Raw genomic sequence first — 14,294 nt, 5'->3', positions numbered from 1 at the left:
CTCCTTAGAACTTCAAAGGTTCCTCTTTCATCTCAACAAATACTGCTCAAGGCCCCTTCCTGGTGATTTGTTACCTGCTACTGCAGTCTTCTCACTTGCTGTGTGCAAACATATTACAGGAGCAACACAACCAAGTTCCTCCTTATCACTAATGTTTTTTGTCTGCCTGTTTGTAATGGGTTAGTAATAAGCATAATGCTTTTTTCAGTGTAACATTAAGCTCTGAAGAGATGCATGTCTAAACTTTTTGCCCAAGGAAAGCAACAGGTAGAAGGGAAGAACACGAGGCAAGGGTAAATAGGATATCTGTTAGTTTCAGTTGGGCATAACGTCAATGATAGGGTTGCATGAAAGGGTCCTGATCCCATATATGTAGATTATTCATTGAACAACATCTATGAGGGTAGAGAGGGAGAAAACCTGTTCATTTTCTCACTCCCAGTTGGATCTGCTTTTCCTGCCCTGCAGAAAGGAGATACCTGACTGACCAGTTTCTCAATTAGCCTGTTTCATTACAAAGGGAAGTGTCTTGTCTTCTTTATACACAAGTGCCTCCATAAATCGACATATTGAAATAAATTTATAGATAACGTTTTGAAAGTTCCCCAAATGCTCCAAACAGTCAGGATGAGGGATGTCACAGGCACCCAGGAGAGTGAGTCCAAAATAGAAACCTGTTTGTTGCATGCAGCTGTGTTGTTCATTGGTCATACTTCTGGAGGTTTATTTGGCTTTTCTGGGTTATGTCTTGAATTGGTGGCAGGGACAGATGAGTTTGGCCATAGCAAGTTAAAAATAATGAACAGTGGACACTGACAGTTCTATAATATAATGCCTTTAGTTCTCTAAAGAGCTGTCATCTGCACACAGTGCTTACTGGCCTTCTCTCGTGAGAGCTGTCTGTTCTGCAGTCAATTCAGAATGCTTCCCCTTCCATTACTTTTCTTTTCTATAGCTGTGATCCTAGCTGTGGCAATCGTAGCTCTCTATCACCAGCAGAGTCACCTTCTAGCCTTGCATGTAAACCTCTTCATCTTTCTGTCCTCTTAAACCCTTTTTACTCTCACTCTGCTCAGCTGAGAGAGCTCTGCTGTCGGTCTGCTTTATATCTTCCTCCCCCTCCAGCTTTTGTGCCTTCTGCTTTTCTAGTTCCTGTGCTTGGAACAGTCACTGTCCATCTGGTTACTTCTTTTCCCTCTGGAAAGCCTGCCGCTTCTACAAAGACTTTCTTTGCCCCCATAGACTCACTGTTTCTTCACATTCCGCACTCGGTTAAATGTGTCTGCCCTGTTTCACTCTTCCATTGACTTTTTCAACCCATCACAATTTATAAGGAAGGACTTTGTGCCAAGAACCTTTGGTCATTTATGCATGGTCGCTTTAACCTCCTTTATTCCCCGTTTCAGCCAGGATCAAAGTAATTCGGGTTGGGGGAAACTGTATGCATTGGCTGGAATAATCAGGGATGAAACTGTGTTCTAATGGAGGCATGGATACAGAAAAGCAGTCTCCCAAGTTCAAATCAAATCCCACCCCTTTAAATGCAGCTCTGTAATTGGCTTACCTCACGAGAGAAGAGTTCCTTCCCCCCAAACCCAACTGCCACATAAAAAAATTTTAAGAACAAAAAACGGAGCAATCTGAAAGAAGGGGGGGAAATCCAAGCCTCGTTTTAAAAAAGCCCTTCTTTTGCTCAGAAAGAGCTCCGAGGTAGCAGGAAGCACTTGAATCCCTGCCTCTTTACACACTGCTTCATGATTGGCTGTGAGAGAAGCCAATCTTCTGTGCTTTCCCTGTTTGCCTATCTGCATGCTGCCTTGAAGAGGGGTTTGGAAAAGGGTGGGGCGAAGCTCCACCCGAGAACAGAGTATGCATGCTCTGTGACTCCGGAATGAGCCAGGATGAGTGGTTTAATTCGGGCCTGAAGAGGAATGGGAAAAGATGGGTTCGTTTTGCATTGAAACAGCGTTGAGTTTCCAAGGAATGAAGTAACGTGCATACTGAAAAATTTGATCCTGGCTGAAACAGGAAATAAAGGAGGGTAAAGAGACCATGCATAAATGATCTTTGTCAATTCAGTATTGTTTTTAGCACCTCGCATTACTAGTTACAGTTGTTATGCCAGGTCAGTTGTGCCTTAATCAAATATCCTTTCTTATTGACTGATTATTTCAAAATAATTTTGAAAAGTGTTAATTCTGTAAACATAAAGGTGGGTTTTTACCTTACTAAAATTCATATGGCAAATATATTTTCTTTAAAATGGATCATTGGTAGGGAATAACTTCCAAGAAACAGCATGGTGTAGTAGTTAAGATTGGTGGTTAGGAGTGGCGGACTCTAATCTGGAGAATCAGGTTTGATTCCCAACTGCTACACATGAAGCCAGCTGGGTGACCTTGGGCTAGTCATAGTTCTCTTAGAGCTCTCTCAGCCTCACCTACCTCACAGGTGTCTGTTGTGGGGGGGGGGGAAGGGAAGGTGATTGTAAGCTGGTTTGATTCTTCCTTAAGTGGTAGAGAAAGTCAGCATATAAAAACGAACTCTTATTCTTATTCCATTTTGCTTGAAAATACAGGTTAGAATACAGGTCTTGTTAGAATGGGTCTTACTGAGAACACATAGCAAAAGGAGCCAGCACATCTTCCTGGCTGCAGCATGTGAAACTGAATGTGAACTCACAAGGTTGCCTGAAGAAGTTTGGGGCTTTCCCGCTCATGTCCTTAATCCACAATGGCATCGAAAGATTCTAGGAAGATGCAAATTGACCTGGCCTTTTCACCCATCATCCTCTACAGTTATAGATAGTGGATTTCACACAAGTAGTTAGAGATTCTAGAGGTATCTGTTGATTAGACCCAGCAGAAGAACATCTTCATGCCATTCCTGAGTGTTTGTTTTTGCACACCTCCAGTTTAAAGTGGTCACAAGAATCCCATTTGTTGTGGATTTATAGAAGGCCATCCAAGAGACTTGTAATGTGCTTTGAAAGGTGCTGCGAGGCGTCTGAAGGCTTATAAAATAACCTTACACTTTCAAAGAAAACTAACATCTGAAAAGGAGATAGGCACTGCTTTAAAGTTGCACAGATTAAAACAATTCAGGATGATTTTCTGTCACGATTAAGTCAGGGCTGGCCTGACCATTAGATGAACCTAGGCAATCTCCTAGGGCTCCAGAGTAGGCCCCAGTTTGAAGGGTGCCAGAAAGCCCCTCGCTGAGCTGTTCTTTCTCCTTCTCTCCTCCCTCAGTCACCCTTGCTCTTGTGCTGCCAAGAAGCTGCTGCTACCTATAGCTACATGCCCTGTGGAGCTGGTGGAAGCGTAGTGGAGGGGAAGGAAGGGAGAAGGGGCACAATCAGTGCTGAGAATGCACCATGGCAGTGTTTTTTAGGTGGTGTCCCAGGCAGGTCCAGCTCCACCCCTAGCCATTCTTCCAGCAGGGCAATTGAAAGTGGCTCTACTGAAAGGGAAGTTTTCAGTGGTAGCTCAGACCTCTTGTGAGGGAGCCATTTCTTTGATACAATCCCACATTGCGTGGAAGTGGGCATGAGTTAATCAACAACAGGCATGAAGCCAATCATGACAGGGTAATGATCAGGCGTGAAAGACCCTTTGGACTGGGTCTACCATCACACACACTACCTTCCCAATGGCTTCAGATTTCACCTTAGGGAAGCAGCTCCCACATTGGCAGGCGAAAATGATGGGGACTTTAGACTTGTGCTCAAATTGGTGAGTGATGAACGTTCCAAGGAATGTGCCTGCCTTGCCTTTAATACACTGGAGTTTAGCCTCAGATTAAACTTGGTTAATATAGGGATTTTGAAGTTGCATATACATAGACAATATCTTGCCCTATGGGGGATTTTGCAATTACATGTCTCAGCTGTAGAACAAAGCTAGACACTGCTAATTTTTTGCTCTCCCCTCTTCCCCAGTAGGAAATGTTTATAATTCCTATTTAATTTAATTTCTTAGTTGTAGTAATGGTTATGAAACTGTCCTCAATGGTGTCCTATATTCTAATTTGTCCTGTTAGGACTACGTTTCCTCAGTTAATGAAGATGACTGTATTGACTCTAGTCTATCCACAAAAGAAAAAAAACTTAAACAAAAAAGTGCATTATTAAACAAAATGAGACAATAAACAGGGAGCCATAAAATGTCCAACAATAAATTTTTGAAAAAACAGCTGTATAGAACAATACTTTTCCAACATTCTTTTAGTTTTAACTCTTTTTCCAAAGGACGTAGACATTCCAGTTCAGCTAATATAGCTGGATCTGAAACAGACAAAATCTTTTTGTGGATTTGAACAGATTTCAAAGTTTAGACTGCAGAAGAAGTAACTTACTGGTCTTCATCATTAAGAAAGTGAGACAAATCCAACTGCCCTGGGGCATTCTGCCCTAACCTCCATGCTTTTTACATCTACATGAATCTTCTAGGATTTTGGGAGGATGGGGTGTGTCATCAATATGCTGATGATGCCCAGCTCTGTTCCCCCCCACCCCTTAATCTGATCCAGGTGAGCCAGTGAAGATTCCAAACAGGCCCATTTGCTTCTTCTGCCCTCATACTGTCTCTCTGACATTGCCATCACACGACCCCAACATAATCTCTCTTTTCTCCCAGGTAGGGAAAAAATGCTCCTTTTAAAAAAAAGGTTCTGTGGTGATTTTAAAATATTTAAAGAAAACACTCTTCTTTTTCATCATTGTGACCTAATGAGGAAGAAAATACAGGGGGCATGATTCTATGTGAAAACAATTACTGAGATGCTAAGTGTCCTGGACACTTCCAAAAGTATTGTATGCATGTGTCTTATTAATAATAATAGTGTATGTATTTTACAAGTCTTTTTAAAAAAGAACAGCTTCAAGGGCAGGTTTATCAACCATGTTGGTAATGTTCCTGATCCCCTCAGCCCCTGATACTAAAGGACAGTGAGTCATGCCAAAGGAGGAAATGAATGCATGGTAGCTCCTCTATCAAGCATGCAAAAACTCACCTTAAGGGGGTTCAGTTGAGAGCCTCCTCCCAGATAGTTTAATCTCAATTAACAACCCAGATTTCTAAAACAACAGGCCAATTCCAGCAATTTACTCAGTATCTAAGTTTCCAGACAGGACGGTTCCAGCCCTTCCTCAATCATGGCAAGTACCTGACTTCCCAGTCTCTCCAAGAGAACATTTTTTATACTTCCCGTGCATGAAAGGAAAACTCCCCTCTCCTACATAGATAAAGGTCTTCTTTTAAGACTGGCTCATCCTCGAAATATCACATTTTTATTATTTCCACATTCCAATGCCAACACCCCTTCCTTCCCTCATTCCAGGCATCTGGTTGAGCTTCATCTGGGACATGCCTTAATCCTCCTGGGTTCACTGCTATTTCCAAGAAAAGCTGTGCAAAAGGGCGAACCATCTAAAGTTCATCTTTTGCTGTATAGGCTTACTGGGCTGTTATTGTTAGGAAGACCTCCTTCACTTTAACATTTACCACTGCACCATTGCTGTAAGTTGCCAGACCCCTCTTCCTGTTAAGGGGTGCCATGGATGGCACGGGAACCAAACACTAACAGCAAAGCAAGACACTGTTCTCCACAAAATGTTCTCAGAGAATTTTGGGATACATCTTGTGTGTATAACTTGGGCAGGAAGGCAGTTGACAGCTATACTTTTCCCATGTCCCAAAGGTATGTCTGGCTAGACAATGGGGCTGGTTAGTCTCCACTGTATCACCTTAAGGTGATTTAATCAGCGCTCTGAGGTGTCCTTTACTTACCCTAGCAGCACCCATCCAAGGCAACCAATCAGTATTCAGGAGACTAGCCCAGGCATTCTCCTGGATCCTGACAACTCATCAGGCCTCTCCTATCTTTTTGTTTGGACCCTGGTAAAGCAATCAATTCTTTGTCTCTGGCTTTTCTGCCAGCTTATAATGGTTCAGGACCCATTTGGGGGTATAAATATTGGTCCTTTGGTCATTCATAGTGTGTGTGGTCTGTATCCCTGTATACACCCCTACTTGCATGTGTGCTTCTTTTTCCTTTGCTCCCGGAAATGTTGGCTGTTTTCACCTTCAACACTGCTTTCTCTGTACATCTCAGGTTTTGTAAATTTCACCCATTCCTGAAACCCTATCCAACTTCCTCCATTTTTCTCTTAGTCAGCTCTTTTATGTTTCATGCATATGTACTCTTTGCTTGAAAGTGTATTTCTTATCTTTATTATTTTATTCTTTAATAAACCCCATTTTTATTGGTACAACAACCTGATTATTTTTCATTATACAACTGCCTGGATATTTGAGAGTTTCCCACAGGTGTATACAGGTTGTCGATCCCAGTTACCCTCCTCTCATTCTGTCTCCACACCTAAGTCCCCCAGCTATCATGGAGATTGCCTATTTAGGGTAACATTGCTGCCCATGTATTTGCCATTGACAGTATTCTTGAAAATAGAGATTCATTTCTATAAGCAAAAAAAAAAAAAAAATTGAGGTCATAATTGAGCAGTTTGTGTTAGCTATCATTATTCTTTTTTGGATGTTACCGCTGGGTATTGTTATTTTGTTGTTATCTGGGTCATGCAGTGTCATTGAAATAATGCGGGTGCTGATAGTGCAGCATCACATTCAATTAGACATTTTTGCAAAGGTTTCCTACGCTTTGCACTCCACAGTTGTTTTATGGCTTCTCTTTCTGAGCAGTAAGATTGCTGTACTGTAAGTAGAATTGTCACAGGAGTTGATCTTGTTATGTCTGCAAAGTGGTTGAAATATCACCTGGATCAGCAAAGAAAATATCCTCTGCTTCGCCAGGTCATTTAAAGCTAGCTGTAAAACATAGTGCTTTATGTGCATCCATAAAAAATGAATAAAATAAAGGAGGGTGGGTTGATATATTGACAACCTTAAGAAGCAGCATCTGCAGAGTTGAGAGTTCAGCAAATTGTCATTCAAGATGATTGGATGGGCTTTCTTGTCCTTTTGACCGTTGAACCTTCTGTTGGCTGCGATGGATTTTCATACAATACTTTTTAATGAGTGTCACCAGTTGACTTTCCCCCACCTTTTTATTTTAAAACTTTGACATAATAAACCTTACGTATATGTCCATCTTTTTGCCAGCTTACTACTGTCAGTTTGTATTTATTGCAGAATTAACAACACCATCCTATAGACAGTGCAGAAGAGAAAAATGATGTGGGCTTTTTTGTAGGTACTGGATATGCAAAAGGTTCATCCTGCTATTGATAGTCCTGTGGGGCCCACTCTGTTCTAGCTCTGCTGCTTAGGTGATAGGTGGTGACTTTTGGGAAGTGAGCAGAGGCTCCCTGATTCACTATCCACCCAATCAGTGACTCTACTGAAGATGCAGAAAGGGGCAATCAAAATGATCAAGCAGTGCCCTCTTTACAAGGAAGTGTTTGGTGCTTTGCAATTCAGGGGGGGGGGGAAGATGCACAGTGAATAATTTCCTTATAAAATTCACTACCACAAGATGTAGTGATGGTTGCTAGCTTAGTCTCCTGTAAAAGAAGCCTAGACAGTTCATGGAAGAAAGGCCCACTAAAGGTTACAGTAGCTAAATGAAACCTCCATTCCAATTGCTGGGAGGAGGGCTTTGACCTCTGGGCTTTCAAGAGGCATCTGGCTGGCCACTTTTGTGCACAGAATGATGGATTAAATTGGACCTTTGCTCTTACCCTGGAAGGCTTTTATTTCCTTTTGGAACTAACATATGATTAAAATGTTTTGTAATATTTATTTGTAGCTTTTATAAATCTAACTATGTGCAAAGATTCCACTATTCAAGACCAGTGAGAAAAGGATCTGTTGATCCAGAAAACGAATTTGCTGTAAGTATTTTTTCAGTAATGCTTTTATAAATTATTAGTCATTCAGAGGTGATTTATATGAGGACTCGTGTACTAGACCAGGTATTAAAACATTTAAACTTGGGATGAATGTATCTACTAGGTTTCCACAAAAGAACTGGAGGATGCCTCACTAGAATGATTATGACTAAGGGAATCAGGTCTTTTAAAAAGGATTGGTACAAGGAGAGCCCAGGGGTACTTGGACCCCGCTAACTCTAGTTTAGATTTACCCAGGATTATGTTTGAGAAGTAGGAATTTCCCCCAGGCTAGGGATGTGCATATCGATATGCTGAACTTTAAAACCCCCGAAAAATACCTTTCCGGTATTTTAATACCGAAAAAATGGTGGCAATAAAAGGGAGCTGAAAAAGCAGGTCCTGAATGGTGCCACATTTATTCAGCATTATTCAGGGTCACTACAGCCCTGCTGCCATTTTTAGCCATCCCCCTCCCCCCCTCACTTACCTACTGTCTGCTTTGCCATGGCAGCCGAACTCCATCTGGGGTTCTGCTGCCGCGGCAAAGCACAACGAAAGACGGGCTTCTTCACCACCACAGCTGAACTCCATGGTGTGAAGCACAACTAAAGACCTCCCAGCCTAAACTTCATTCCCATGGTAGATTAATTAAGGAGATGGTGAAACAGGTCACATCTCTGAAAGTCTAAGCCATCCTTAGTTGCGTTCTCCCTGTAGACTCTGCTCTACTGCTAACTTGCTTCTTAGGTAAGCTTACAAAACAAGACTGAAGTGATTCATAGGATTTAAACTGTCAAAAATAAAATATCAGAAGCAACCTTGTGGTCAGAAAGAGAAGGAGAACACTTGAAAAAAGATTTTATTCCCATCAGCTGTTCACTGTTAAAATAGATTATTTCTGTAGGCTTAATAATTCTGTAGCATGTTACATTTTTTAGATGACATTTTTTTTAGACATTATTGTATGAAGCCTTAGAGCTATAATTATATATCTAAACCAGATGGAATAACAAATGGTGTGTTGCCTATATTGTGGAAAGAACCTTTTACTCCAAATTACTCTGGTTCAAGGCTAATATTTTGATCACTTTGTGACTCTGCTGCTTGTTCAGTTTTTACATCTCCCGTGCATTGGCAGATTGCATAACAGTGTCCCTGTTTAGACTTGGATTTTCCCCATCTTTCTCTTCTGGGAAGTTTTTTGTTGTTGTTCGTTTGTTTCTGTCATGTCGTGTCAGAAACATAGCTCCATGTTATTACTTAATGTGTAATAAGCCTTTAATGTTATACCATATGGTTTTTTACTTTTGTGTATTCTCCCTGAATGTCTTTTAATAGTCAATGTGGATTGAGAGAACATCATTTGTCACAGCTTATAAACTGCCTGGAATCCTGCGTTGGTTTGAGGTCATCTCTATGTCACAGGTGGGTCTTAAAAGTCTGTTTATTGTTAATACATAGATTGTAAAGTCCCAATGTAGATTGTAAAATCTCAATTTCAATGGGAGTTTTACAAAGCATTGCATTTACCAATGATTTTTTTTCTGTGTACCTAATGTCATTTGATACTTGATTATCACTGGAATTATTCTGATGAAATAATATCACATTTTCCTCTACATTAATGTAGGATTATCTCAGGTTTTCAAGAGCATAGTGAAGAAAGTTTCAAATGGAAAAATGATATTCTTTATTCTCTCTCCCCAGACATCAATTAGTCCTTTGGAGAATGCCATAGAAACAATGTCAACGACCAATGAGAAGATTCTGATGATGATTAATCAGTACCAGAGTGATGAGAATCTTCCAATTAACCCACTCTCCATGCTTCTGAATGGAATTGTTGACCCAGCGGTTATGGGAGGGTTTGCTAAATATGAGACGGTAAGGATTTTGTAATTTTAGAACTAAAATAATCCTTTGATTGCATTATATTTACAACACAATCCTGGAAACAGTACTGAATGTTCTAATATTAGGAAGAAAAATTGAATTAACTGTTTTCTGCTTTCAGGCTTTCTTCACGGATGAATACATCAGAGACCATCCTGGGGATCTGGAGAAACTAAGTAGACTCAAAGACCTGATTGCTTGGCAGGTAATACAATGTTGGATTCAATTCTAAGAAGTTTCCTGCCCTTTCTTCCCCATACGTTTATTTGCTGATCTTGTTTCCAATGGAACAGCATAATGTAATTTGAAATACGTTATTTGTGTAGACTTTCTTATCCTAATGATATTAGAAATAACAACATCCCTTCTTTCTACAACACAAGTATGCCTGGAGCATGGAGATAATTATATATGGAGGGTTGCATTTTGTACCAACCCATTCCATGATTTCAATTAGTGTATTTTTTGTTTTATTTCTACTGGGTTGGGTCTATTTTACTTTATGTAATAAATAGATAATTGATATATTGCAATTTATCCGTGATCTCTGAAGAAGGCTTTATAGACCAAAACGTGTATGGTCTGGTGATTACCAAGTTTGTTCGGGTTGTTTGAAAGAGATTCATTTGACATCCTTAAGTGTACTGTGTTGTTATTATCTAGTTCAATGTTTTTTTGAGAATAACAGGAGATCTTCTATTGTGGTATGATGTATAAAGCTATTTTTAACCCTCTGATTTTATTCTATGTTTCAGTAAAGTTTATGTATTAGGGGTTGTGTTTTTTTTAGTTTTTGTATTTTTAGCATTCATTTGGGTTTGGTTTTTTTCTTTTTCCCCAAGATTTTTGTTATTTTTTGTCATTTTTGTTTTGATTTGTTTTAGTTTTTTAATGTCTAATGTTACCCTCTTGCACATAATCTTCAATGAAGACAAAGAGAAAGGGGTTGTGTGTGCCACACATAGGGCACCAAGCATCTAGTTAGTTAGCTAAAAGAACATGGTTGTGTTCAGATTTTGGAGAAATAGTCCTCTTCCTTTGCTATTAGAAGCTGCTACAGCAGAAGAGTAAAAGAAGCACTCAAATAGCCTGGAAATATCACTTCTATTTTTATTTTCTTGTCAAAACACTTAATGTTGCAACAAAACTACATGAGGGATGCAGCATGATGGTAAACCTTCATTTTCACAAGCTCAATGTTTATTGCTGCCAGTCTGTTCCTGAGTAAGGCATAGTAATTGTCAGTTTCTTCCACCCTTCTGACATGTGAATCAACAACAAATACTGATTGTTGTGCAAAAACTAAACCATCTATGTTGTGGGTGCTGTGAACGTGCAGGAAAATCTTCTAGTGTCTTCCTAATGGGACAAAGTCTTTCCCTCATATTGATGTCTAAATATTTATTATCCCTTCCTTTCTAGCACAGTATTTTTCTGTTAAAAGTTCAGCAATGCTCAGCCCAGCGTACACATTAGGGAAATCTGCCTTAATCCCATGGGCTAAACACATGCCAACTACTTTATGTTTGTCTGTCGTATTTTTACCGTCCATTCCTTCAAGGAGTTCATATACATGGCGCTCCACCTTGTTTTATCCTTACAACGACAGTGTGGGGTAGGTTAGGCTGAGAGACTGGTCTGCAGTCACTTAGAGTTTTAGGACTGCATGAGAATTTGAACTTGGATCTTCCTGATCCTAGTTTGACACTGTAACCTCTATGGCACACTTGCCATACTGAGGAAGCAACAAGATCACAGTGTTACACCCAAGAAAGGGGTCTCCTTTTATTGGGGGAAATTAGCTGGAGACTGGTAGAGCTTTGCAAGAGGTTGGCGTGGGGAATCTTTGAACCAAATTTTATGGGAATGAGCTCATCAGTGGAAAAGCTTCTAAGAGAGGCTTTTGTGACGTTTTAAGGGTTTTATTAAAAGTAGTCAAATTTATTTGCACGTAGAAACACAATTCCCAATACACACAGAACTCAAAAGTAAAGGTTGGAGGGGGTGGACATAAGGATAAAAGGTTCCCAGGGGAGATTGTATCTACTTTCTAAGGAGCTAGGTTCCAGACAGAAGCAGCTGCATGGAGACAAGTAATGACCAGCGCTACTCGCAAGGAAAAGGAAAAAGCTATGCATGCAAGTAGCCAGTGGCTTGAATCTTGGATCCAGGAAAAATGCTAGCAATTTGCTATGGCAAATGGGGATATATTTATACCCAGGGAGGAGCGGTCCAGTGGCCTTACTTGCACCTGGCAATGTCTGGAAATGGCTTGTTATTGCCAATGGACAAAGGTTTGATTGCTCTAGATTGGATTAGGAATAAGAAGGAGGATAGCACAGGAGATGAGGGAGCTCAGAAACAATACCTAGGTACTTGTACCTCAGAACAGAGCTATAGACTTGGATTTGAAGATGAGATCTGGGAAACTATCTGGAAAGGTGAGTCAGAGGGCTTGGCTAGCAACTTGATGAGATTAACTGTGTCCATCCTGATTCTCTGAATGGAGTTCTGCTGTTGATGAGATTTAGCAAGGTGTATCTTATCTGCTGCAGGAGAGTTAAAGAAATGCAAAAGAGGTCTGTCTTTGTCTCTTTGTCTGTTTGTGTTCCAAGGAACACCAGATGTTCCTCCCAAGGGGAAACGTGGTAAACAGCCTGAACTTGCCCAGTCGGATGCTGTAGCATGGCACCCAGATGCCAGGAGACCCCTTTGTGTCTCTGGCTATACATCAGTGTTCCATCCTTGCACATTAGCTCCAGTCCTGAACACCTTGCTAGGTGTACCAGGGTAGCCTAGGGCTGTCAGCATACCACAACAATGGGAGCATCTATGTTTGCCTGCTTCTTTTTATTTACATAGACCCCAATGGGACAGGATTCTCAACAGGTAAATAGGGATTTGATCACCATTTGCACAACAGTGTAACTACTTTAACAAAGACTGAACATTCCCCATGTGTTCCAACAGTGTGCTGCAACCATAAGCAAATAGACATGGCCTTCATTTTAGCAATGATCATACTAATGTGGCCTGATGAAAGGTTTCCCCCCCCCTTCACTTCTTATTTAAAATGTCTTTTCAGTTTCCAATAAGATACCAAACTGCTTTTCTTTTCCCTAAGGAAGGAGGGAAATGTCTATTGGAAAATGTATTACAGTTCTCAGCTTGTGAATGCAATTAGTTTTGACGAATTCTGTATAGATTGCATGGCTAAAATTCTGGATTCTCTTCTCTCCTAGATTCCATTTCTTGGAGCTGGGATTAAGATTCATGAGAAAAGGGTTTCAGATAGCCTTCGTCCTTTCCATGAACGTATGGAAGAATGCTTCAGGCACTTAAAGATCAAAGTGGAGAAACAGTATGGAGTCAGAGAATTGGTAAGAGTTATGGCTTTTATTTACCCTCGAGCCTTCAACTTCTATTCTAGCTCTCAAGTGAAAACCAGAAACCTCCAAGCCTTCACGCCATAAGGTTTGGCCTGTGATCTGAACGTGCTGTAACTTTCATCCAGGAGCCAGATCATCTAACATGTCCCCCAAAAGCAGCTTGTGGAGAGCGGAGATCCCTGTTAGTGTGGAAGTTGCTCAGTTGCCCCCACTTTGTTAGAGAGTTTAAAAAAAAAAACATGGAAAGGTGCCCTTTCCCTTACCCTACGTGTAGTAATATTTTTACCAACACAGAGCTTTGATCCAGACAAAATGCAGGGGTCCTGGTTCTTGGAAGATTCCAACTGTGAGTTGAATCTGCTTCTAAAAACAAGCCTTACTGAGTGTAATAAAACATAAAATACATTAAGTGGTAGTATGCAAAGCCCTGCAGAATAGAATTAGCTTCAGTGTGTTTCTGACAGTTCTTGGAGCGCAGCCAACTAAATAGCTGAATAATTAGATGAAATGTTTGATAGCATTAGGGATGAGAGGGATGTTGCACATGAGGGGAAAATTCTGTTCTTGGTTGGAACACACTCTCCTTGCAAGCTTTAATAGCTTTGCTGAATTTTACTGAAGAAAGACTGCTAGATTGTGAACTTTGAAACTTATTCCTTGGGGGCATTTACATGACCTAAAACAGGGAAGTTGTAGACATTTGTCTATTTTATTTGTCTCCATTGACCCATGTTAACTCCCCCTCTTATTTGTTTAAGCTCATGGGTCTCTCTTTACACTAAAATATAGGGTTTTTTTTAATAGTTTGTGGTATTGCCAAAGAATTCTTTTAAGATTGGCTTGCATCCAATTATAATTTCTAGAAAGAAATCCTGGTGGAAAGAGCAGTCTTCATTTGCTGCTTGAAATATCACTATGGCTGAACAGCCCATGCCAATTTCAGGTCAGCTAAAATGTATGGTCGTCTGACTGGTTCTGATGGTGCCTAACCTGGAATTGATATAGGTTTGCTGTTGACACTGAATCAGCAAACTGACCCCTTTACAAGCCTGGTTATACCGAGATCCCCATAGCTTATTTTGTCATGCGAAAACTGAATTAATTTATTGTGGACTACTTTACATACGAAGTCCCCAGGGGCTGAT

At 40.5% G+C, this 14,294-nt stretch overlaps 1 protein-coding gene across 1 annotated transcript in view; it reads left to right on the top strand.

The window, feature by feature from the left end:
- DOCK2 (dedicator of cytokinesis 2) overlaps positions 1-14,294 on the top strand; it is a 367,227-nt gene that overhangs the window by 331,149 nt on the left and 21,784 nt on the right. The window contains exons 42-46 of the mRNA XM_056847921.1: positions 7,783-7,867; positions 9,206-9,292; positions 9,575-9,751; positions 9,882-9,965; positions 13,003-13,140. Of these exons, the coding sequence (XP_056703899.1) occupies positions 7,783-7,867; positions 9,206-9,292; positions 9,575-9,751; positions 9,882-9,965; positions 13,003-13,140 (571 nt within the window). The remainder of the gene's footprint in view (positions 1-7,782; positions 7,868-9,205; positions 9,293-9,574; positions 9,752-9,881; positions 9,966-13,002; positions 13,141-14,294) is intronic.

This window comes from Euleptes europaea, chromosome 1 (genome assembly GCF_029931775.1).
Source record: "Euleptes europaea isolate rEulEur1 chromosome 1, rEulEur1.hap1, whole genome shotgun sequence".
In the NCBI taxonomy this organism is placed as follows: domain Eukaryota; kingdom Metazoa; phylum Chordata; class Lepidosauria; order Squamata; family Sphaerodactylidae; genus Euleptes; species Euleptes europaea.
Note: the sequence above shows the minus strand (reverse complement) of the source record. Positions and strands in the feature narration are given on the sequence as shown.